At 43.7% G+C, this 25,034-nt stretch overlaps 1 protein-coding gene across 11 annotated transcripts in view; it reads left to right on the forward strand.

The window, feature by feature from the left end:
• The window catches only part of neo1a (neogenin 1a), a 161,725-nt gene that overhangs the window by 88,771 nt on the left and 47,920 nt on the right, over positions 1-25,034 (forward strand). For all 11 annotated transcript variants that reach the window (XM_084942866.1, XM_084942100.1, XM_084942190.1 and 8 more), the window contains exons 5-7: positions 10,000-10,136; positions 24,299-24,453; positions 24,663-24,783. In XM_084942866.1, coding sequence (XP_084798992.1) covers positions 10,000-10,136; positions 24,299-24,453; positions 24,663-24,783 — 413 coding nt within the window. The remainder of the gene's footprint in view (positions 1-9,999; positions 10,137-24,298; positions 24,454-24,662; positions 24,784-25,034) is intronic.

A 25,034-nucleotide genomic window follows, 5' to 3' on the forward strand; every position in this document is an offset into this window, starting at 1 on the left:
CAGCTGAGGGGAAGTTCACAAATTAAGAGCCAAGACAGAGTGTCACAGTGCCTGTGCTCTCACTTCTCTGGCTCTCATTAGCTCAGGCAGTGCAGCTCAAATCCCTCAGAGAGAATTGCATTGGACATGTGAAGTTTGGTTCTCACCAATTAAGAAAGCACTTTGTTTACCTAACCCCTGTGTGCCGCTCCTGTGGAATAATAACTCTTCAACTCAACGTGGCTAAAATGTGGCTCATTCATCTAAATCTAGCTCAGAATGGATTTGGGCGTTCAGTGAAATTAAATGTAAGGTCGTCACATTGGTAATCGCGAGGCCCCGGTGCGGTGTGAACGAGAATATCATTAGACCTTCCAACCTCTGGTTCCAAGCATAGCTCCACACCTCAAGTTTTTAATGCCTGTGGAATTGTCTGAATGTTCTGACCTGCAAAGGGAGCTAGGTAAAAAGGTACTTACTAATCTACCTTCTATTAAATACAAGACAATATCCAGCTCGCATAGCCAACCCCCCTAGGGTGTCTCCGTTGGTAATTAGCAAGCATAGTGAAAAAGCAGGGATGTCTGGGTCGTATAGAAGAAGACCCCAATGCTCCTGCCTTCAGCGCAAAAAAAAATAAAAAATTGAGCGGTGAATACATGTCCAAGGTTGTTCCTTTGATTTTTTTTTTTTCTTTTCATTAACGACGACATTGACAATTAAAAAGAATAGCAGTGGAATATTCCCCTTTTTTCCTGTTGAGAGTCTCTTGTTCCTTCCAGGCATTACATGAAAGATAGAGGAGCTCCTGTCAATTAAAAATTGGTGTGGCATGTAGTGTAAGGGAGAGAGTAAGGGGAATCTGCAAAGAGTATCTAATTGGTCTTTGGTGCGCAACACAAACAGGGCCTTGAAAGCAGCGACGCTGGAGCTGTAGACATGAGATGAGAGTTGATGAAGACGTGTCAAAGCTACCAATCGAAAGCGGAGCAGCTCAGCGATGGTGGGGAGTATCGCTGCCGATTCTTCAGCTCGGTCACATCTCTTGTTTTCTTTTTCTCCGAGTCTGAATTCACAATGGCTTACAGCCACTATTATCCTGAGCAACAAATAACAAAGGTAACTCGATAAGAGTGCAAAGAGGCTTTGGACAATGCAGACTCTTGAATTTCTAATTCTTCCCTGTAATTCTTTGCTAGTCCTTCCACTTTCTGCCCGACTTCACTGAAGTTCTTTAAGATACTTTGAAAGACGCAGAGGAAATCTTCAAAAGTCTTTTCACAATGTGCTGCATAAAGGATTTCTGCCATAAGTAGGATTTCTGTCTTAGGTCTTTGAAGAGTCTCATTAGCATGTTATTCATAACCTGTCAGGAGACATTTCATTTGGATCACTTGCCCGTATTGGCATGTAGGCCTTACTGGCTGTTTAAAAATGTCTCTATGTTGACAGACAAGGACAGAGCAGAGGGCTGAAACTAAACAGGTGGTTGCCCCACTCTCAGTCGATCAGTAGCTGATTTCTCTTTGTTGCGTCCGGCTCACGGGGCCACTGTGTCAGATCTGGGAATAATATTCATAGATTGTTCTTGTGACCAAGAAAAAGTGTGTTGGATCTCGGTCAGTCATAGTCTGCAGTCTTTTACAAATCTGTAAGCGATAGAAGAGAATGACCTAACCTAACTACCGACACCACCACCACCCTTTTGTCATGAGGGAAAATTAAGTCCTGGACCTGTTGATTGTGGCTCACCTGGGACAGAAACTTGTCCTCTCCTGCATGTGTCTGAGTGTGATTATAAAGAAACATGCGGTGAGATGCTGCCTCACTTTACACAAGACAAAATTATCCGTTTTTACGTGTGAAGCTCTTGTTTGTTTGATCAACACATTAAATTATTTGTTGTTTTTTGCAACCCACCAACTTTTATTGGTAGACATATTTTTTTCTCTACTTGCAAAGTAATTTTTGGATAATATCTCCTTTGTTATACATAAACATACACTTACTAGACATTTCATTAGGTATGTCTTGCTTGTACTCCCTTTGATCTTCAGAGCTATCTTAATTCTTCATGGCACAGATTCAACAAAGAGCTGGAAACACTCCTCAGAGGAAGACGGGACAAAGACATGCTGTGGATGAGAGCCAGAGATTAATAATAACTAATAATTTTACACAGAGAGGTGTATAAACACAGAGTCACATAGTTTACGGCAAATTCTGACCCTACCATCTTAAAGTATTCTTTCGGATGGAGATCTGGTGACTTAAGTACAGAGAACTCACTGTCATGTTCAATAAACCAGTTTGATATTATGTGAGCTTTGTAACAATGATGAGTTATCCTACTGGAAGCAGGAAATGGTACACTGTGGTCATGGTCAGCAACAATATTCAGGTAGTGCTCGGGGCTTTAAACAGTGCTCACTTTGTACTAATGGGCCCAACATCATTACACCACCAGCAGCCTGAATTCTTAATACAGGGCTGCAAGGATGGGTCCAAACTTTCATGGTGTTCACACCAAATTCTGACCCAACCATCTGAATGTGGCAGCAGAAATCGAGACTCAGCGGACCAGCCAATGTTTCCAATCTTCTGTTGTTCAGTTTTGGTGAGCTAATATGAATTGTACCTTGTTTTCAGCTGACAGTAGTGGCTCACCATGTGATCTTCTAAACTGCTATAGCCCATCTGCTTCAAGATGCACTGTGCTGTGCAGATGCTCTTCTGCATATCTTGGTCATAACGAGAAGTTATTTCAGTTACTATTGTCTTCCTGTCAATTCGTAAGCATTCTGGCCGTTTCCCTCTGACTGCTAGAGACAGTTGTGTAGGAGAACGCCAGTAGTTCAGCAGTTTCTCAAATACTCAGACGAGCCCATCTAGCACCAACAACTTTGCCATGTTCAAAATCACTTAAATGATCTTTCTTTCCCATTCTGATGCTCAGCTTGAACTTCAGCACGACTAAATGCATTAAGGTGCCGATTAGCTGATTAGAAATGTGCACTTTCAAGATGCTGAACAGGTGTACATAACAAAGTGACCGCAAGTGTAGTTGTCTGTAGAAAAGCAGGGCCTATCTGTTCCGATGCTACGTTTTCCAATGCACTCAGTATCGATCATACGATGGATTATTCCGCTGTAACGCACTGTTTGTGTATTCGCCGGGGTCCTGAATGTTGCCTCAATTCAATTTAGGCTCTGAGCAATTCTATTGCCAAGGACACCGGGCTGAACATTTATTTTGATTAATATCAGCAACACTCCGACAGCATACGTAGCACTTTAAGCTGTTCCTTCAACACACTGAAAATGCAGTCTTTGTAAATATGCCTTGTGTCATCCGTTACACAGAGAAACAGGCCTTTGGATCTCTCAGGCATACTGGTCCTGATGACACTTATGAAAAGGACAGTCATCTTTTGTTCTCGGGAGTATCTCTCTGTCACCTAACAGAATTCCTCAGCAGTCAATAAAATGGATGAATTATGCATGTCGGCCAGCAACAGGGAATTGACTGAATATGTAAATCACTGCCCCCCCTTCCAAAGCCTCAAAGTCATCTGTCTCCTCGCCTCCTTGTGCTCCTGTGTTTGCTTAAATATTACTGTGTGTATTGCGTTTAGTTGTGCATGAAGACGGGAATTTAGCTCAGCATATTTGTTAGCTATCATATCGTTTCATGTATTTATAGCTGTCGCGTAAGACACCGTGTCACTGTTGTGCCCGCTTTTCAGCAGAATGACTTGAACCACTAGTACCTTAATAATAATTTGAAGATTCACACCAAAGAATTGATTCCACTGCTCTTGAAAAGACGGCATGACCGAGCAAATGCCACTGCCATTTAAATCCCCACTCCTTCAGATGCAATCATAGATAATTGCCTCTTTTTTTCCTTTTTTTTTTTTTTAAAAGTGAAGTCATAGTGACACTCAAAATTTGAACCTTCTTTGTTCATCACATCTTTTTTAATGTGTTTGCAGCGCTCACACATTCAACCATTGTCATTGTTTTGGGTTTTTTTTTGTGAATTCCCACACCAATTTTCCATGTGCCATCATGAGCTTTGCAGGTTTTCAAACATTAAAGAAAAAGGACATTAAAATAAAAAAAACACAGGCAGTGAAACTGAACCAAAAAATTAGCCTAGCCTGATTTTCACTTGTTTCTTTCGTCACACCGGCAATTAGCGTGTCGTCCACCTAGCACTGAGGTCCTCCTCTTGCAGCGAATGATAGAGGTGTCAGTGATGTTTCGTGTGCATCTGGCTGACAGATATGATTACACAGACCACAGAACACAGTTTCTGCAGCCTAAGGAGGAAAAATGGAGAAACCTCTGTTGTCATCCGAGTGTCAGAATGTGAGTAATCTAATCTTACGTAACTCTGTACAGCCCCTCCACCACAAACCCGTTTTCATAAAAGTTCAATTGTTTGGGCTTTTACTGTGTTCATTACCGAGGTCATAGGTAAATGTTTCTGTTGTTTTTATCCTCCTTGAATATAAATGTAAATGTAGTTGCAAAACATCACTGCTAGCTACAGTACAGCAATACAATACAGCAAACATGTACCTGATAAAGTGCATACATTAAAGCAGCATTCAAGATTCTTCTGGGTTTTCTCTTAGTCAGAAAACAAAACACATTAAGGAATTAAGATCAGTGTGAGTGTGAATGGAAAGTGTTCTGCTCCACATGTTTTCCCTCATTCAGAGAGGTTGGCATGCACGGTGGATATCCAGCACACCACGTAGTCCCAGATACGCAGGAGGGTCCGTGTGCTTAGAATTCTGCATAGGAACTCAGATTTCTCCAACATTGGTAAAATGATAGATGGCAGCAGCGGAGAGTGGGGTTAAGGTAATGGAGGGATTTTGCTGGCATGTGCAGGCTGAGAAAACAAGACAAACAACACAGGCTCTCTCTGAGTGGAGCAAGAGAAGTCTCTCTTTAGGCTGTCTCTCTCTGTCTCCAGCACATCAGTGTCTGTAGCTCTCCTAAAAGCATGTTTCCTGTCATAGCATTCATTTTTTTCTTTGCATCCTCATCACAATGTTGTTTTTCTTGCCAAGTAAAGATCCGTCAGTTGTTGGGCAGGGGCAGGATCCACAATCGGCTGCGTTTTTAGTCCTAAAAGGAATCTGCTTTTTTTGCGCACTGTGTAATTTACCTCATTAGTCAATGTAGGACTGAGAATATGGGGATTTATTCACTGATAGTGGAAACAGCTCACTTCCTCTCATTTGCTTTGCCTCTTCACCAGGTGTTATGTGGATATATGTCCCCCTGAGGCAGTACTATGCTTTGTAAATGTGACACAGCAAGGACCACACAGAGTTCAGGTGGCCTTGAGCACCTGGAGGCACACCAGCCATCCAAAAGTCTATTATGCGAGGCTTCATTGCAGTATGCACTAATCAAACCATCAGTTTATTCTTGGAGACCTTTTGTAGGGGGGGAAAGCAAATAAGGTAAGGAATGTGGGAGTTTTTTATTTTTTCCTCTCGAGGGTCCCGCAGCTTTCCATTATGAACCAAAGGAAAACAAAAATGTTTTCATGACTGAGTCAGTTGAGAAACTTGAGCCTGTGCTGCTGGCACCAGGTTGTTTCTCATTAATCTTGCACATTAATTTGTATTTATTTCTCCTTCAGTTTGTTTCTAAGGCCAGTCCGGCTTCCTTCTTTATCTTGTTTGTCCCTCCTGGTAGTATCTTCAGCGTCATGTCTCATATTGGAGCAGGTATACATTAAAAAAACGGGGCAGTGGAGGGAGAAACCATTCCAACCCGCTGCCTGCCCTTTTCTCTAAGACGAGATCTGTTTTTGGCACACCTAGAACATGATTCCAATTCATGGAACTGTTATGATTTTGTTCTGGTCAAAATGGGAGAAGTTCAATTTGCGTTCACTTTGAACCACAAAGCCTAGAAGAGCAGAGTGGTTTGCATTCATAGTGCACCACAGTGCAGAGAGCCAGAGAGTGAAAAGAACATGAGATCAAACTGAGAAAAACTTAGGAGTTTCCACTCTATCCATTAATAATGAATCCCCCCTTTTTTTCTTTTCTTTTCTTTGTTGTTGTTGTGACAGTTGTGACAAGATTCCACCCGTTTTCCCCTCATGCTGCAGATAGCATGACCCGTGCCCAACTACTGTCACAACACCACTGATTGCTCTGTGACAGCGGTACTGCTCTGCCTCCACCTGCACAGCTCTTCAGTGATGTGCAGCTTCCCCTCACCCAGGTGTACTGATCTTGCTGCCGGTCTGTGATACGGAAGGCTGAGCCACCAGTCACACATACCAAATGTGTCCACGTCCTTCTCTGAAGCCTCTGTGGCTGTCGCTGCCGTCAAAGCTGAATAGCAGAACAGGGGACAAGTTTGTGTTTGAGGCCCATACGCATTGACGGACGTACTCAACAAGTTTTCTGGAGCAGAGACATGTTGGGAAGGAGCTGAGGGAGGAAAGGGTTGTTGTGCTTTCCAGTAATTTGAAACTGAAATATGGTCTTGGGGTTGTGGTTACTCAGGAGGTAGAGCAGGTCATCTACTAATTGGAACGTTGGTGATTCGATCACCGTCTCTTCCAGTGTGCATGCCAAATATTCCAAGATATTAACCCCAAGTTGCTCTCCAGTGCATCCTTCGGCATATGATTGTTAGATAGAAAGCACTCACGTGTTGCACAAATTTTAGCCATATATGATGTCTTTGTATATGGTGTTGTTTCTGCTGGGACAAACAATGTGGAAAGTTGTAGTTGTCAGAAGGGGAGCTACTGTAGCATGAACGCTGGCACGAAATCTGAGAAGCCAGCAAGCCTAATTAGCATCGCCGCTTCAGAACACCGCCCTGTAGCCTTCACTTTTCTTGGATTGTATGCATGCGTGCATCTGCCGTTGTTGTAACAAGAAGAAAAGTGACGGTGGGAAAACAGCGAGCCAATTTAACATCTCTTTGTAGGTAAATCCAGTTTTAATTAGAGTCTCACTTACCGCCGAGGACCTTCAGCTTACTGCACGAGACATCCTTCACATTCTTCCAGCAGGCACCGCGTCTTAATTTAAACGACCACAAGTGGAGCGAGCTCCCTCACAACAGTTTGAGGTGTCTCCGGCTCATTCAGCTCAAGCCAATTTACTTTGTCTCCCTCCCTCATGGTCTCAGTAATGCATTCCTTGTTCAGCGGAGCACTTTAGCCACTGCAGTTAGAGCCGAGATTGACTCGCTCTAAACGGAATGAGAAATTGCCCGGTGGTTTGACGTGTACTGTATGTTCCTCTTTCAACTACAAGAGGAAGCTTTCAATGCCTTTTATGGAGCACGCGGCATTAAAGGCCAAGAGTCTGAAAAGCTGTCCTGGTGAGACTTAACTGCAGGAACGCTTGGTGCTACATGCGTCTTTCAGAGAAATGTTTCCATTCAGCGGGTTTTTGACATGCAGAGCCTCGGAGCACAACCAGCCACACTCCCCCTCACGCGCAGAGAGGTAATCAATGTACAGCAGGACGTTTGGCATTTTCTGTTTTCCTTACTGCAGTCTCGGGACTAAAAGGAGAGGCAGACGCCTTCTTTGTGTTTCCCCCACTTTCCCACCTTGAACACTGAGGCCATCCTCTGTCAAGCTTTCTGCTGAGTGTACTATTTTTGCACCTGTTTCTTTTTTATACAATCTGGTCCCGTGTGCTGTTTGTTCTTCTCAGATTGCAGCACTCTGAGTTGAACTTGTTTCAGTATGGCTCTTTTGACCTGAGTACATATACCTGCTCCTGGATTGGATTAAAGAGCAAGCCTTACACTGCTCACATATCTAATCAGAGATTTGTAGCAATGACGGGCCAAGTGGGTAGATGCAAGTTAAACTCACTGAAATGCTTTAGGATTTAAGAACGTTTGAGAAATTCCATTGGAAGTAAAGGATACCACTGATTTACACATGAGCTTCGAAAGTCCATTTTCTCGACCAGCTGTCAACTACAAAGTGATGCGATCAAACTATTTTTTTTTTTCTCTGGATGAGGCTTGATGAAGTAGAAATGAAACAGTCTTTTTGGTGACAGCAGGTTGAGTGCCACTTGAATGCTTCTCTCCAGCACAGGCAGATGGCCTCAACGGCCAGCACTGCTGAACCCAGGTGCAGTCGAGAAAGGAGGTGCAGGAGCTTACGTGGAGTATCTTTGCCACTCAGCAGTTGGTTTAAAACAAAACCAGCTTTCAGCATATAGTTGTTTTCTTCAGTATCCTCCTCTTTTCTGCAGATATCCACTGTGCAGAAACCATTATGCGCTGATCTAGTGTTCCTCAGTTGCATCTCGCTTGCTGTGGCTGTCTTTTGGATTTTTATCTTCTTCTGCCGACCCGCTGATCCCGCTTTTCTCCCTGCATCCCATTTTCTCTCTCTCTCTCTCTCGCTGTCTGAATGCAGAGTTCTCTCTGCAAGCTATTGATTACCGTTTTTCTTTCCTCTCAGCATCCTCCTCCTCTCATGCTCCAGTGCTTGTTGAATCAAGCCGGAGCTTGGCCACAGACTGCATCCCCGTGGGCTTGTTGGGGAAATCAAAGTTGGGACTGTTTAAAACGGAGAGGGGTCACTGGTTCAAAACGAGGCTGTACAAATACTTGTGTGTTTGGATCTTTGGGTTAGGCATAGATTCTTTAGGATAATAAGCAGCTGAATGAAACAGGTTTTCAGTCTGCTAGTCGGGCCCGCTTCACAGCACTCCAGTTAATTAACGGCTAATGAAAGAAAAGGAAAACGTTTGTTAAGGTGGAGAAAGGGCTGCAATAGCGTAGCTGTGCAAACTGTAAATCCCAGCTGCTCTGGTAAAAGCTGGACTAATCTCAAGGCATTGCCAGGGCTGTCCTGATATACTGCTATTGACAATCTCCATAATAATTAAAACTGAAAAAACTCTATATATTATAGGACAATAACATATGATAATATTACAAACACATTATTACAGTCACACTTATTGTTTATTGCGCCTTTAGTACTACTACTCTGCAGGCTCAGCTTATCTACGCACTTTATGGCTTTCAGCTTTTCTGTTGCTGCAGCAGCTTCGCTGTCACACCAGGAGAGGCTCGCTTCCCACAGCAAGCCTGCTAAGTTAGACTGACTTGCTCACACAGGCGCAATTATGCTGTTAGGTTGCTGAGCAAAGAATCGGAGACGGGAGAATTGTTGAAAACTCAACTCGGAGTTTAATTGCTGATCCTCCTGCTTTCTGGACATTTGCGCTACAACTTTGCCCCGTGCTTTGACTCAAAGGTGTGCCTGCAATTTGTAGCTTTTAGTCACTGTTTGGTGCTGGTTTCAGCTGTACAGAGGACTGTGTATATCAGTGACATTTGTTCAAATGGTTTATCAGTGATTTTTTTTTTCTTTCTTTTTTTTTTTTGGCAGGAGATTATGGTGAATACAGCAGTCTTTTTTCCACTCTAGTATTTTTACATCAAGAATCCTGTTTCTATCCCACTCTAGTTATATTACCAGGTTTCCAAATCCAGTAAACTGTTGGGAAGAAATGCAAATTTCTTTTCTTTCTTGGGGCGGTTGACTCTGCTTTTAGCATCTTTTATTTATTCAGAGAGTTGGTATGAGGTGACAGAGCAAAAAGAAACGAGGATGAGATGTGGAGTCAAACCCAGGTCAGCAGAGGAGCTCGGGGCTCCGGAGGATGCATCCATTACCGTTCAGCGATCTGAGCGAGAGGAGAATACATTTCATGTAAATGGGCTGCCATGACTTTCTACATATTTTACAAGTCTGTTTAAAAAAAAGATGTCGCTGCTGATGTTCAGCTGTGTCCACATGCTGTTTAGAGGGTTAGCAGCCTGATGGCTCCCGAGTGTGATGCCGACTGTGTTACATGTAGCAAGGGCCCAAGTAAAGGTCATTAATGTATGGCTATGATAAAAGAAAGTACTGCTTACACGTTTAGGTGGAGCTAATTTTCTTTTTTCCTTTTCCACAACCTTCCTACTTTCTCTCCTCAGTGATGGTCGTGTGGAGGTGCTGGGAGGGGGCAGTCTTCAAATTTCCAACCTCACGGAGGCAGACGCTGGGATCTACACCTGTGTTGCAGACAATTCCAACACCACCATTGAAGCCCAGGCCCAACTCACAGTACAAGGTACCTTTATCAGCCTGTATTGTCCACTTCCTGGTTTAAAACCAAAGGTCCGAACTGGATACCAAACCATACGAGAATATCACAAATGACCCATTTATTCTGAATGTCGCTACACGGTTTAAAACATCCTAGTGTGGTTACAAGTCAAAGCGGCAACACAAGCTAAATGAATTCACAGATAAGAAATTAGTGTGAAGCAGCAGCACGCGAGGTTGCATTAGTTACTAAGAAGAGTGCAGTGGAGAGAAGCTGAGCCTCTCCAGCTTCGACTGAACTCTCAGACCATCCTTCATCACCGAAAACAGCCTCATCTCATCTGATTATGTTTGGGAATGAGCTTATTAAAAGCCCTTTGGACTCATATCCCAGAAGCGAAACAAAGCCACTGACAGCTCAGGCTGAAATGAAATGAAACAAAGTGGATTTCTTGCATGCAAGCTATGCAGAGGTAGCGGTTTCCCAAGCACGTGGCTCAGTCCTGTTGAAAAAGGATATGCTCTTGCAGACACATATAGGCAGTGTTGGCAGTGAATATTTGCCACGGAAGCGTTCGTATCTGTCGATATCTGCTGTGTTTTTTTCTTTCTCCTCATATCATTCATCTCATCAGAGAAATAACAGAAGTATTTGAGGTGCGTACCAGACACTAGAATTAGGAAGGACTAGCTGGAACAGAACACAGAAGCAGTATGCAATACAATTTATCTTTATCTGTGTCTTTATGTTATTATTTTTCAGAGGATAGCATCTGTTGTTGAAACTACCCGAGAATCCGCTCTGTAATCAGAGTTTATGTTGGTTAGAATAATGCACGTGAATCCCACATAGCCCATGTGTATTTGTATGCTTTTCCCCGACGAGGCGAGTCAACAGGATTTGGTGTGAAATAACTTTAAAATGGGGGAAACAGCCCGAGGCTCGTTCTGAAGGTTCATTGCATTTCACACACAGCCCCAATCGTGCCACGACTCCCAACCCTTTCTTCCCCAAATCCCTTCATCTCTTCATCACCCCCACCATCCACCACTCTTTCATCACTTCCCGTCGCTTACTGTGATTAAAGGAGACAGTAATGGAAAATCGGATCAGGTCGCAGGAGGACATCTGACTTCACTCGTTTTTCTGTCCTCAAGTCTGTCCAGCGAATTCCCTCTGAAATCCTTCATGTTTTCAGCTCAACTCCCGCCCCCCACCGCTGGCCTCCACTTCCACGGTGACAGGACTGGAGAAGATTGATCAGCCGGCTTGAAATATTGTTGAAAAACATGCGTCACTATAATAAAGCAGCTGGATTAGTTCCAGTGCTGTTGACTCACGGGGCTAATTGCATTTGCTTCGTCCAGATTCATAAAGAAACCAGATTGTGGCATTGATTTGCTTCCTTGACAACAGAAGTGACCCCGGAAAGGTCAATTGTTTCCCTCAATAAGTAGTGGCGCTTGTAAAAGACACTCGGATCAATGTGCTATGAATCTATACTAACAACAAAACAATTTTTCCTATGACTGACTCCTTCTAAATTACCTTAGGGCCTCTTCAGCTGCAGTAACAAGAGGAAATTGTGTGTTTACGTGGGCAATGGCTTTTCATGAACACTGGACAGTTTGTGCTGGAAAGGGGATCCAGACAGCCAGACGGGGATTTGATATGGTAAAGGACTGTTGGGTTTCGCCTGCAGAATGCTTCAGGGTTTGCAGTGCAGCTGGCACTCATCTGTGAAACTAGAGATGCATACAGATTCATGCACAACATTTTTTTACATAGTGGTGCCAAAGAAAAGATTATGTATGCACTTGCTCCACACACCTGTGTGCATTGTCTAGCTAATGCATAGCACGATCTTCAGGTTCAGAAATTATTTGAGAGTCGGGGACTGTTAAATTTAGTTTAACCCTCCTTGAATGTGATTGCCCATCCAGTATTTTTAGTCCTTAGATGTTTATTTTCTGCAGTGTTCAGCGAGGTTATCGTTAACACTAATTCACTGGGCCACATGAATATGCTTTCATGTGAGACTCTCCTATACACAGTGGATGCAATTTGAAATGGGTCACAAGCTTTATTTCGTAGTTTGGAGGAAACAGAAATGGCACAATTTAAATTCAGCTTTATATGACAATTAAAAGGAGCATGAGGTTAAAAAAAAACTAAGCAAAACTGTGGGATCTGCTGGTAAAATATACTGCAAATGAAAGTCACTGCGTGGATTTAAATAAGCAAATACATAAGAGACTTCCATTGGATAATTACTGCAGTAATTAATATGTTTTGGCTGGTAACTGGTTATTTAATCTTAGCTGGTGCAGTGAGTAGCTTTTCATTTTTTTCTAAACAACCACATTGGAAGACACATCCAGTGTTCATGGAAAAGATGCCATTTCACCAAATTCTCTGCCTACATCAAGCAAACAGAGCAACTAAGAAGAATGCTGAAGCTGCTGAAATTAGGTTAAGAACTGTGTAATGCATTACTAAAACCTGGAACAGTGGATGGTGGTCAGCCGTCATTTCTGAGAAAGAAATGTGATTCTAAAAAAACCATCTTGATTGGATAGCACTTAAGTGTGCTGGAAACAAATCATACAAAATCTATAGCAGAACTCAGAGCTATGTTATAACAATAAAAGTGAGACTATTTACATACTTGCAATGTGAAGATGAGTGTAGCCTATGTAGCCTTATCAGTGAGGTAATCTGGGAAAGAAAGGCATTCACTTTGCTAAGGAGCAGACAGATTGGACTTTGCAATGGAAGGATAATCTGGTCATGTGATGTGATGACTCCACAATTCCCCTGTTTCAGAGTGGTGGGCGTATCAGGTAAGAAGAAAGGTGGATGAACTGGTGCAGCCATCATGCCTGGTGTCTACTGTACAAGCCTGTAGGGGCAGTGTTATAATCTGGAGTTGCTGCAGGTTTACTTTCTGCAAGAGTAAGTGCCCAAAAAATGAAGTCAGCTGACTACCTGAATAAACTGAATAGTTTTTCTGTCAATGGATTCTTTTTCCTCCCTGATGGCTATATTCCAACACCATAATGCCAGGATTCACTGGGCTCAGATTGTGAAAGAGCAGTTAAGGGAGCACATGTACTGGCCACCACAGAGTCCAAACCGTGTCCCCACTGAGAATCTTTGAGTGCTGGAGAAGACTTTATGTTGTTAGTGTTAATTAATTTTTAGCTTTTGATTGCACTTTGGAAAGATACGGTTTTCCCATCGGTTGTTAGGGAAGAATATATGGGTTGCAAAAAGGCCCATAAACACTTACTTGGTTTGAGCATGCCATTACGCAGAAATGATATCGTATTTACATGCTGCCTCGTCTGGCCTCATTCTGTTTCTAGTTAATCCAAGTACAGTCTGTGTAGCCAAAGCCTGTAATAGCTTATACCTCTGTGCCATAAAGCTCCAATGTTCACTGTTAACACCATGTAACTGAGAGACATTGGTGGCTGGATGATATCTGTGTTTCACTGTAATTTTACACTGTATTTCACTTCAAATCACACCATCCTGCTGCGGTTAAAGCTCATCAGTGTACCAAAGGAGTGTGTGAAATCAGTGTTTTCATGTAGTGTTTTGTTTCTAATACATACTATTTCTCACTGTAATTCTCAGCATGGGATTACAGTGAGAAATAGTAGCCTCTACCTGCGATACTTTTACAGTAGAGGTCCAACAAATGTAAAAAGTGTACATTGCACTGTGCGCTGTTTGCTTCTCAAGACACAATTTCACCAACTTGTACCAAGCAGTAGTCCGTTTATGATTCAACAGATGGTACTCTATACTAAGACAACTGTAAAAAACACTATCTATTGCATATCCTGCAAATCTTACAGCTGTGGACAAAGCAAGGAAATAAACCAATATATGTCTTTTCAATTTGTCACCACATACAAAAAGAAGCTTTCAAAGCGATACTGTCAGCAGCTGTCACACATAAGCAATGGCTGTCTGAGAGCAGTGTGCTCCCTATCTGTCTTTTTATGAAATATAATCAAAGTGTCAGTGAGTTAAAGGGGATTCGAGTTAGAGAACTATTACAGCAGTACAACTCCCAGCAAGACAGGAAGTTTTAAAGAATGCGAGCCTCTAAACAAGTGTTTACAGTAACATTTAGCTCAGCTTTCCACTTGAATCACATCATTGGACCCTTCACAGAAATAAGTGTCAGCACCCTTGTATGTGTTTGTGGGATAACTGCGAGTTTGTTTGAGTGTGTGCTCTGCTCAGTATGATTTTGTTTGACATCTCAGCCTCTGTTAGAACTGGCAAGAGGATAAATGAAGCCAGAGGAGGCAGTAGCTTTTCATTATGGTCTTGCGTTGCAGGGGGCACCACCCAGACCTGGACTTTCTATATGGGTGTGTGTGTGTGTTTGTGTGTGCAGGACAAAAATAGTTTCCCCACAAACGTACAGTATATGTTACCAGTTTTATGAGGCTTCTTGTCAGTGGCCCTCATTTATGGTATCATCATGCTATCAAGTTAATTGGTCTGGCCTGTAAAAGACTCTTTCCCAAAGGCTGAGCAGGAATGTTTTTACCATGTTACAGAAATGGATAAAAATAGCAACGAACATACAGACGTGCTCAATTTACTCCTTGTATTATAAAAAGGAATTTTTTTTAAGTAAGTCACTGAAGGTAATGTGAAAAAAGCTTCACAAGACTTAATTTTTATGGGCAGGGCTAAATAAAGAAGTTTGTAGCAGCCAGCTCTGCTAATCAAATACATGTGATTAATTCATTGTCTGCAGTTGTGAGCACCTTTATAAAAGCAGAAGTCTGGGCAGGTTGGATCATTCAGGTGTGTTTACACAGTGCCACAATCTTCCCAGAACTGGATGTCCCAGGAAATTCACCCCAAGGTCAGACTGTGCAGGAAAAAAAAGAGAGACCGCTCCATCTCAGACTCTACAGGCCTCAGTTAGAATGTTAAATATTAAATTTCCTGACACTACTGTTAGAGTTGCTAGCAGAAAGCCTTTTCTCTCCAAAAAGAGTATAGTTACATGTGAACAAACCACAAGACTTCTGTAATAATGTTTTTTGAACAGATGAGACCAAAGTGAAGATGTAATGCACAGTGCCATGTTCATCTCGGCGCAAATGCCTCCTATAAACCGTCAGCACGGTGGGGGAGGGGTGACGATTTGGGCGTCTTTTGCAGCAACAGGACCTGGGTACCTTGCAGTCAGTGAGTCAACCATGACCTCTGTATACCAAAGTACTCAAACGTGAGGCCAGCTGTAAAACTTTTACCCAAATCGGGTCATGCAAAAGCACGATGATCCCAAACACAGCAGTAAATCTGCGACAGAATTGCTGAAAAAGAAAGAGTGGAGATGTTGCAATGGCCCAGAGTTCAGCATGCTGTGATGCAATCTGTGCATAAACAAATTACCTCAACCCTCAATGAGCTGAAGCAGCGTTGTAATGGTGAGCGAGCCAAAATTCCTCCACGATGATGTGAAAGTCTGATAAAGTCATACGTACAGAAACCGTTAGGGGACATAGTGAATCATGGAGTGGACTTGGTTATGAAAACTTTGATGTACATATGACTGAATGTCACAACTGCAAATGCTCGGCAGAAAACACAGTTCCATTGAGCCCTTCTACTCCCCACCAGCAAAGGCAACGTATGCTCAAAGTATTTTTTTTCAAGGAATAGTTTTCTCTAAATGATGCATTGAACGTTATAAATTTGATCAAATCTGCTGGGTGCTTTGGCACACAGTCATCCTGCTGCCCCTGCAGCCACTTGCAGTTACAACTCGTCCAAAATAAAACAGAAACTTTCCATTTAGCTATTTAAAGAATGTCTGTGAAGGTTCTCAGTCATCCAGGTCATCGTAGTCAAAGGAGCTTGCAAAGAAAAGCGTCTGGACTTCTTTAAGTTACTTGAAGACGTTTCACCTCTCATCCGAGAAGCTTCTTCAGTTCTAAGGTCAAATGGTGGAGAGTCCCAGATATAAACCTAGTGGGAGTATCCCCCCACAGAGGGACAAAAGGACCCCCTGATGATCCTCTAATCGCCTGAGCCAAGGTGTGAAAGCGGGTGTGGGTCCCAATCAGCCAGAGTTTCGGGTGTGTTCATTGTGAAACCTGGCCCCACCTTATCATGCGAATTCCTGAGGTCAGATGGCCCAGGATGTGAGTGGGCGTTAAGGCGTCTGGGAAGGGATCTCAAAACTGGATTATAGATGGCAGAGAGTTGGTGTCGTAAACCCCCGCCTCTGTTCAAAGATGGTCGCTCACAGTGGACATAGATGGCTTCTTTCACTCCTCTTTCAAACCATCTGTCCTCTCTGTCCAAAATGTGAACATTGGCATCCTCGAAAGAGTGTCCTTTATCCTTAAGATGCAGATGGACTGCTGAGTCTTGTCCTGTGGAGGTGGCTCTTCTGTGTTGTGCCATGCGCTTGTGAAGTGGCTGTTTGGTCTCTCCAATGTAGAGGTCTGGGCATTTCTCGCTGCACTGTACAGCATACACCACATTGTTAAGTCTGTGTTTTGGCGTTTTGTCTTTCGGGTGAACCAGTTTTTGTCTGAGCGTGTTGCTGGGTCTGAAATGCACCGGGATGTCATGCTTGGAGAAAACTCTCCTAAGTTTTTCTGATACACCGGCTACATAGGGGATGACAATGTTGTTGCGTCTGTCCTTCTTATCCTCCCTCGCTGGTGTCTGGTCTTCTTTTCTGTGCCTCTTTGCTGACTTTAAGAACGCCCATTTAGGATAGCCGCACGTTTTGAGTGCTTCCTTTACATGTGTGTGTTCCTTCTTTTTTCCTTCAGGCTTAGAGGGAACATGTTCTGCCCGGTGGTGTAGGGTCCTAATTACTCCAAGTTTGTGTTCCAAAGGGTGATGGGAGTCAAAGAGGAGGTACTGGTCCGTGTGTGTGGGCTTCCGGTAAACTTCGATGTTGAGTTTGCCGTTCTCTTCAATGTGCACAGCGCAGTCCAGGAAAGGCAAACAGTTGTCCTTTGTGTCTTCCCTGGTGAACTTGATGTTTTTATCCACAGCGTTAATGTGCGCAGTGAAGGATTCCACTTCTTGTGTCTTGATTTTGACCCAGGTGTCGTCCACATATCTGTACCAGTGGCTGGGTACTCTTCCTTTGAAAGAGCCAAGAGCCTTCCTTTCCACTTCCTCCATGTAAAGGTTGGCTACAATAGGTGACACGGGGGAGCCCATGGCACAGCCATGTTTTTGTCTGTAAAAGCCTTCGTTGTATTTGAAATATGTAGTGGTGAGGCAGAGGTCTAACAGTGTGCAAATCTGATCGGGTGTGAAGTTGGTCCTGTCCTCCAAGGAGCTGTCTTCTTGTAGTCGTTTTCTGACAGTCTCCACGGCCTCCGTGGTGGGTATGCAAGTGAAGAGAGAGACTACATCAAAGGACACCATGGTTTCATCTGGGTCCAGGGTAAGTTTCTGGACCTTGTCAGTGAAGTCGGTGGAGTTCTTGATGTGGTGTGGGGTGTTCCCCACAAGAGGAGCAAGGATGGTAGCAAGGTGTTTAGCAATGTTATAAGTGGCTGAGTTTATGCTACTGACTATGGGTCTGAGTGGGACAGCTTCCTTGTGGATTTTAGGAAGTCCGTAGATGCAGGGTATGGCATCCCCTGGGTAAAGGCGGTGATATGTAAGGCGGTCAATAATTTTGTCCTTTTCAAAGTTATAGCTTGCCTTCAAGACTTTGAAAAGGACAAAATTATTGACCGCCTTACATATCACCGCCTTTACCCAGGGGATGCCATACCCTGCATCTACGGACTTCCTAAAATCCACAAGGAAGCTGTCCCACTCAGACCCATAGTCAGTAGCATAAACTCAGCCACTTATAACATTGCTAAACACCTTGCTACCATCCTTGCTCCTCTTGTGGGGAACACCCCACACCACATCAAGAACTCCACCGACTTCACTGACAAGGTCCAGAAACTTACCCTGGACCCAGATGAAACCATGGTGTCCTTTGATGTAGTCTCTCTCTTCACTTGCATACCCACCACGGAGGCCGTGGAGACTGTCAGAAAACGACTACAAGAAGACAGCTCCTTGGAGGACAGGACCAACTTCACACCCGATCAGATTTGCACACTGTTAGACCTCTGCCTCACCACTACATATTTCAAATACAACGAAGGCTTTTACAGACAAAAACATGGCTGTGCCATGGGCTCCCCCGTGTCACCTATTGTAGCCAACCTTTACATGGAGGAAGTGGAAAGGAAGGCTCTTGGCTCTTTCAAAGGAAGAGTACCCAGCCACTGGTACAGATATGTGGACGACACCTGGGTCAAAATCAAGACACAAGAAGTGGAATCCTTCACTGCGCACATTAACGCTGTGGATAAAAACATCAAGTTCACCAGGGAAGACACAAAGGACAACTGTTTGCCTTTCCTGGACTGCGCTGTGCACATTGAAGAGAACGGCAAACTCAACATCGAAGTTTACCGGAAGCCCACACACACGGACCAGTACCTCCTCTTTGACTCCCATCACCCTTTGGAACACAAACTTGGAGTAATTAGGACCCTACACCACCGGGCAGAACATGTTCCCTCTAAGCCTGAAGGAAAAAAGAAGGAACACACACATGTAAAGGAAGCACTCAAAACGTGCGGCTATCCTAAATGGGCGTTCTTAAAGTCAGCAAAGAGGCACAGAAAAGAAGACCAGACACCAGCGAGGGAGGATAAGAAGGACAGACGCAACAACATTGTCATCCCCTATGTAGCCGGTGTATCAGAAAAACTTAGGAGAGTTTTCTCCAAGCATGACATCCCGGTGCATTTCAGACCCAGCAACACGCTCAGACAAAAACTGGTTCACCCGAAAGACAAAACGCCAAAACACAGACTTAACAATGTGGTGTATGCTGTACAGTGCAGCGAGAAATGCCCAGACCTCTACATTGGAGAGACCAAACAGCCACTTCACAAGCGCATGGCACAACACAGAAGAGCCACCTCCACAGGACAAGACTCAGCAGTCCATCTGCATCTTAAGGATAAAGGACACTCTTTCGAGGATGCCAATGTTCACATTTTGGACAGAGAGGACAGATGGTTTGAAAGAGGAGTGAAAGAAGCCATCTATGTCCACTGTGAGCGACCATCTTTGAACAGAGGCGGGGGTTTACGACACCAACTCTCTGCCATCTATAATCCAGTTTTGAGATCCCTTCCCAGACGCCTTAACGCCCACTCACATCCTGGGCCATCTGACCTCAGGAATTCGCATGATAAGGTGGGGCCAGGTTTCACAATGAACACACCCGAAACTCTGGCTGATTGGGACCCACACCCGCTTTCACACCTTGGCTCAGGCGATTAGAGGATCATCAGGGGGTCCTTTTGTCCCTCTGTGGGGGGATACTCCCACTAGGTTTATATCTGGGACTCTCCACCATTTGACCCTAGAACTGAAGAAGCTTCTCGGATGAGAGGTGAAACGTCTTCAAGTAACTTAAAGAAGTCCAGACGCTTTTCTTTGCAAGCTCCTTTGACTATTTAAAGAATGCTAATCTAATAAAGGGAAACACCCCTAACACAAACGCGTTTTCCTTTTTTCTTTTTTTCATAGCGGCTGTTATCTTATCCTCTTTCTGACTCCATTGTACGCCTTCCAGTTTAACCATTGTGTTAGCTTCTCATGTGTGGATACAGGAGTCACTTCTCTGACCCTTGGAGGGCGTATGGAGGAAGCATAGCCATAGCTAGGTGTGGCTTTTGTGGTCTAACTTGTTGCTTATTTGGCTCTTAAAATAGAAATTTATTAACCAGCTTAAAAAATGCACCTGCATCTATTCAGGTCGTCCCAACCAAAAACGTAGTTATATTGACCCCCCTTCATTGAGAAATGAGCTTGACACAAATATTTTCCGTAATAAATTTGTTTCCTTTTGCTCTTCTACTGAGATCATTGCCATGACAGTAATTAAATTTACATAAAACATAGCAGACCAAGGTTGATGCACCCAATTGCCAGAGATTCTCCTGTAATAGCTGACAACAATAGCCCAGTTTAAAGCAAAGCGTGCATATGCATTGCGAGTAAATCATCAAATTAGTTCTCTATTTTGTTTTCCATGCGCTCGGAGCACTTCCAATTGAAGGTTGAGTAGCAACAGCAATCTGTTTGAGCTCTACTGAGAATTGCTCTGAAATGAAGGCAGAGCATACTCCTTCCTCTATGCACCATGTTTGCAAGCCCCGGTTTAGCATTTCATTGACGCACTCGTGCCTGCGCTTTCGCTCAGTTGTTGTTATATCAGAAAAATCCACAGATTGAAGTCCTCCTCTATGACTCTTCCTCTAACAAGACATTATTATCTGCTCGCTGACTTGGAATGCAAGCACCAAGCATCCCTCTTTCAGCCTTATTGCTGAAGCTGTTTGTTTTGGCCAGGATTAAGAGTAAAGCTGTTATCTTTGGAAGAGCAGGAGGGGTAATTAGTGCAGTCCAAGCTTGACTTGCCCTCAGAGTAAACCCAGACTGCCCAACACTGTTTTTTCACTTCAGGAAGCTAACTGGACTCTGGCCAAGGTATCAGAGTGGTAAAATGTCTTGAATTTTTGTATCCTTTTGCTTTAAGACATAATATATTTACTGCTGTGGCTTACATTTTATGGGATATATGCTGAAAAGTGATTTATTTCACCTTTTGCGTCATCTCGGGAAGCAGCTACAGTACTTTCTTTAGTTCTTTGTGTTTGATATATGTATCAGTACAAATAGGTTTTTCTCCCTCTCTATGACTCAGTTCAGTTTACTGAAGCTTTAAGTAAAGCTATCTCCCCAGAATCCCTTCAGGAATCCTGTGGGGTTTTGTTTTAACAAGCTCACAGCAAGACACGCACATGACCTTTTTGTGGCCCTCTTTTAGTAGTTCACTGGAGTCGGTGCAAGTCTGCATTAAAGCTTCTTTTACTAAGCTACCGGCTCGAGAGATAATACCAGCCCCGAAGAGCTCGTATCGCACTTCCTCTGGCTGGTTTCCCTCCTTTTACATTTGTCTAGCTGTTTATTTCCTCTCCCGTTTGTTTCCAGTGTCTGCATTCCCTTTAGTTGTTTTTTCTGTTTCTGTTGGATTTCTCTTTCATTACAGAGTGGTATTTATGCTCCAAAACAGGGCAGCCTGTTTAGAGATATTCCAGCTGGTGGAATTTAGCATTTGTGTGTGTGTTTGTATATGCGTGTGTCTGTGAACCATAGACTGCGGGAAAACGTGTTTATGAACCACTCCGGATTTGGACCGATCGCGTGGATCGGCACGTCTTTTGTCAGCTCCTCTAACCAAAAAATCCAGCTTTGGTTGAGGGTGTCATTTATGAGAAATGGGTGAGCGGCAAAATCGTTGCATAGCCACCTGTTAAACAAAGAAAACGCACCCAAAAACACACACCCTTTGCTCCATACAGGCACCGCGGGGAATTTTCCATATAGACATTGTACCACTGTAAAAACAGGCTGCCAATTAAAGGTCATCAGGCCTGCTGTTGGACTGACACACATTTCCCTTACACCAATATAGCTAAGGGCTGGGTATTTAGACATTTATAGTCATTCCTCAGTCCAAAAGGTTCCAAATGTCAGAACACCATTTAGAGAAAATGGTGCATGTCTGCTCAGATGGAGGGGAGTTGGGGGGGGTAAAGATGGAGAGATGGGGAAGGACTTGGAGGAAGATTAAGAATCAGGAAACAATTGGAGACAAAGTGTAACAGAGAGAGAGGGAGAGATAAAGAGAGCTGCAGGGCACCAGCCACCATCAAAACCTGTCCCCAGCAAATCTTTATAGGAGGCTCTGCTACACACACTGATACAGACATTCCAATATGAACCAAACACCCATATGAATGTGGGGAGTGTGCACAGGTGAGACAGCGTTGGATGTACAGAAACATATGTTTGCATGCATAAGCAAGTGCTTAGACACACACACACACACAAGAAAGAAAGCAAAATCGACCCACTCACACATCGCCAGCGGGGGAGGACGCAAACCCAATTATGTACAGCATATAGCAGAAGTAATAAGGGGACAAAACAAGTATCCTGGCAAAAATTCCTATCCAAACATTATTCAGCCTTCCACGCAAACACAGACTCACACTGACTCGGTGGTGTCTCAGCCTCGTGTGTCCCCGACACACCAAAGCAAACCAACGATTCCACCTGACTGTGCTGCGCGCATACTAGAGGCAAATATCCAGGGGACACCACACTGTGAAGCACATTATTCACAGCTCACACGCCTCCCTGCAGGGAACACACGCAAACACACACACACACAGGTGGATACACTCTTGTGCACACGCAGACACACAGAGATCGGGATGATGTGGCTGTCTTGCCAGTCAAAAACTGATCGAGTCTAGAAGCATCACCATCCTCATTTCTATTCTCGTGTCAGTCGTCAATAATAACCTCAGAGGCCCGCGGAAAACCGAGATGCTCATTAAGAAAGCAGAAGGAAGGTTTCAGTATTCTGTGGCTCTGTGTGCCTGTTTTGTTTGACCCGAGTGCATACTGCACCAGACTACAGCAGAGCACTTTTTTTGTGTTTGTTTTTAAAATATTTTTCAGCATCAACCCGGAAAATAAACTCCACACCATGTTTAATTGGTGAACTTGAGATAATACTGCACATCTTAAACTGGAGGGTTTATTCTCCAAGTGTCACGCGTGAAGTTGTTGCAGTTGAAAAACCGTTTGAGGCCATGAGCTTTTTAAAGGCCACGTGATGCGAGCATTGAACAGTTTGTTACCAAAGTAGCATTTAGCTCGATTTTTGTTTTGACCTTAGAAGTATACGCTGCTTACATGAATGAGAGGGATGCGGAAATGTGTTTAAAAAAAGAACATCAATGAAACTTCAAATGTTTGTCAGATGTAATAATTCCGCATCAGTTTATGTAAGGAGGCAGGAAAGGCGGACATGCGCGTCTTTTGGCTCTGTGTTTTTAGATAGCCGTGGCTTTGTGTGCAGCTTCTGTCAAGTTGTGTCTCTCTCGCTCTCCCTTTCTCTCCCCGCCCTTGCTCCATGTGCTGTGTGTAGAGCATGGAAATAGCAAACAGATGGGCAAAGTGCATTTCAAGGTCAGGGAAATACAAAGTCGACACAGAACCCAATGTGTCCCGTAGCTCCAGCGCTCCAATAAGGCCGTTATTGTTAAAGAAATGTGTGGTTTTCTCTTTCTTTTTTCCTTTCTGGTTTTAATTACAAAGAGTCTTGAACGCCTTTCTAGCGCTAAATGCTTTCCCCAGCAGTATGAAGGCTAATCTGTTAACTTGTGTGTTACAGTAAATTAGCCCGTGTTACATCAAGCAGCTGAAGATTTGACCTCACAGCCTGCTGCTGACTAAAGCCCAAAAAAAAGAACAAAAAGAAGGGACCTTATCCGCCCACTGCAACTAATATCCAATCAGCTCCTGTGAATAGTCGCAAAGTAGATGCTAATAACCAGCCATCACCGCGCCCAGGAGGCTGATGGCAAATCATGACACGCAGCCACACAATAACAATACAGTCATTTAAATTGTGGTCAACGAGGTCGGTGCTTATCAGAGGACGCACGGGTGTAGCTGCAGCGTACACTCACGTGCACACATAGTCCGTCTCGCCCTCTTCTCTTCTCACAACACGTACAGTCCAATTATAGAGAGGGGACGAGGCCCGGGCCCTGTGCTCCTGGTGACCTTGTTCCAGGACAGATTGATGAGGCACTGTATCGCCCCAGCAGATCAAATAACTCCTCTCTGGCCCTCATTAGCAGGACTAGGGGAGATCGGCTTAGCCGGTGTAGTGTGCTGACAGTACTGTGCTAGTACCAAAGTAGCTGCCTTTCAACCATTCCTGAATAAATTAGAAAAAAAACCAACTCTTAAGTGTTGCCATCTGGTAAAATTTTGTGAACCGTGCAGAAAATAATTAGCTTGTTGCTGGATGACACTGTTTACTGTTTCTACTCTCTCTTGGCTGAGAGTTTAAGGGGAAGCATGAAATAATTTCATCTTGTTCCTTTTCCAGCAAAAGCCATTTGCAGCGACGTTTAACGTTCCTTGTTAGTTTTGACAGATTTCACAAAGAAAAGGTTCAATCATTAAATGTAAGTTTTCCTTTTTTCGTGTGGACTCCGCAGTTCCCCCGCAGTTCGTGAAGCGGCCGGCCAACATTTATGCCCACGAGTCCATGGACATCATCTTTGAGTGCGACGTGTCGGGTTCACCGGCTCCCACGGTCAAATGGGTCAAGAATGGAGACGCCGTCATTCCCAGTGATTACTTCAAAATAATTGTAAGTTCATTCAGTGCTGATGTGCTGCCTTTTTTTTTTCTTCCAACCTTTCCTTCACCAGAAGTCATTGCGAGAGTTTACATCATCGGAGCGTCACGAGAAAGAGTAGGAAATTGATTAGAACTGCTGCTTGCATTGATACCTGTGTATGTTTGTTATTCCAATTCCCTCTTTTTTTCTTTTTTTTTTTTTTCCTTCCTGCTTTGTAGGAGGACCACAACCTGCAGATTTTGGGTCTGGTCAAGTCAGACGAGGGCTTCTACCAGTGCCTGGCAGAAAACGATGCGGGCAACATCCAGTCCAGCGCCCAGCTTATCATCCTGGATCCAGGTATGCCAGACCTGCTGCTAGTGTGCAAATAAGATATTTTCCTCAAGCAGATAAAATCAATTGGTACTTGAGGAAATAAACACAAAAGCTGTGAATTGATGAGATTTTTTTTAACAACAAAACAATCAAAGGCAGCAATGACTCAATGAAAGCAATGAAATTCACCGTGTCTGATCGGTTTTGCTCTGGCAGGCTAGATTTGGAAACATCAGTGGCGTTCGGACACAGTGATTCTTGTGTTTATTTCTTAG

This window comes from Perissodus microlepis, chromosome 1 (assembly GCF_051167445.1).
Source record: "Perissodus microlepis isolate ML-2025 ecotype Zambia chromosome 1, ASM5116744v1, whole genome shotgun sequence".
Classification (NCBI taxonomy): Eukaryota; Metazoa; Chordata; class Actinopteri; order Cichliformes; family Cichlidae; genus Perissodus; species Perissodus microlepis.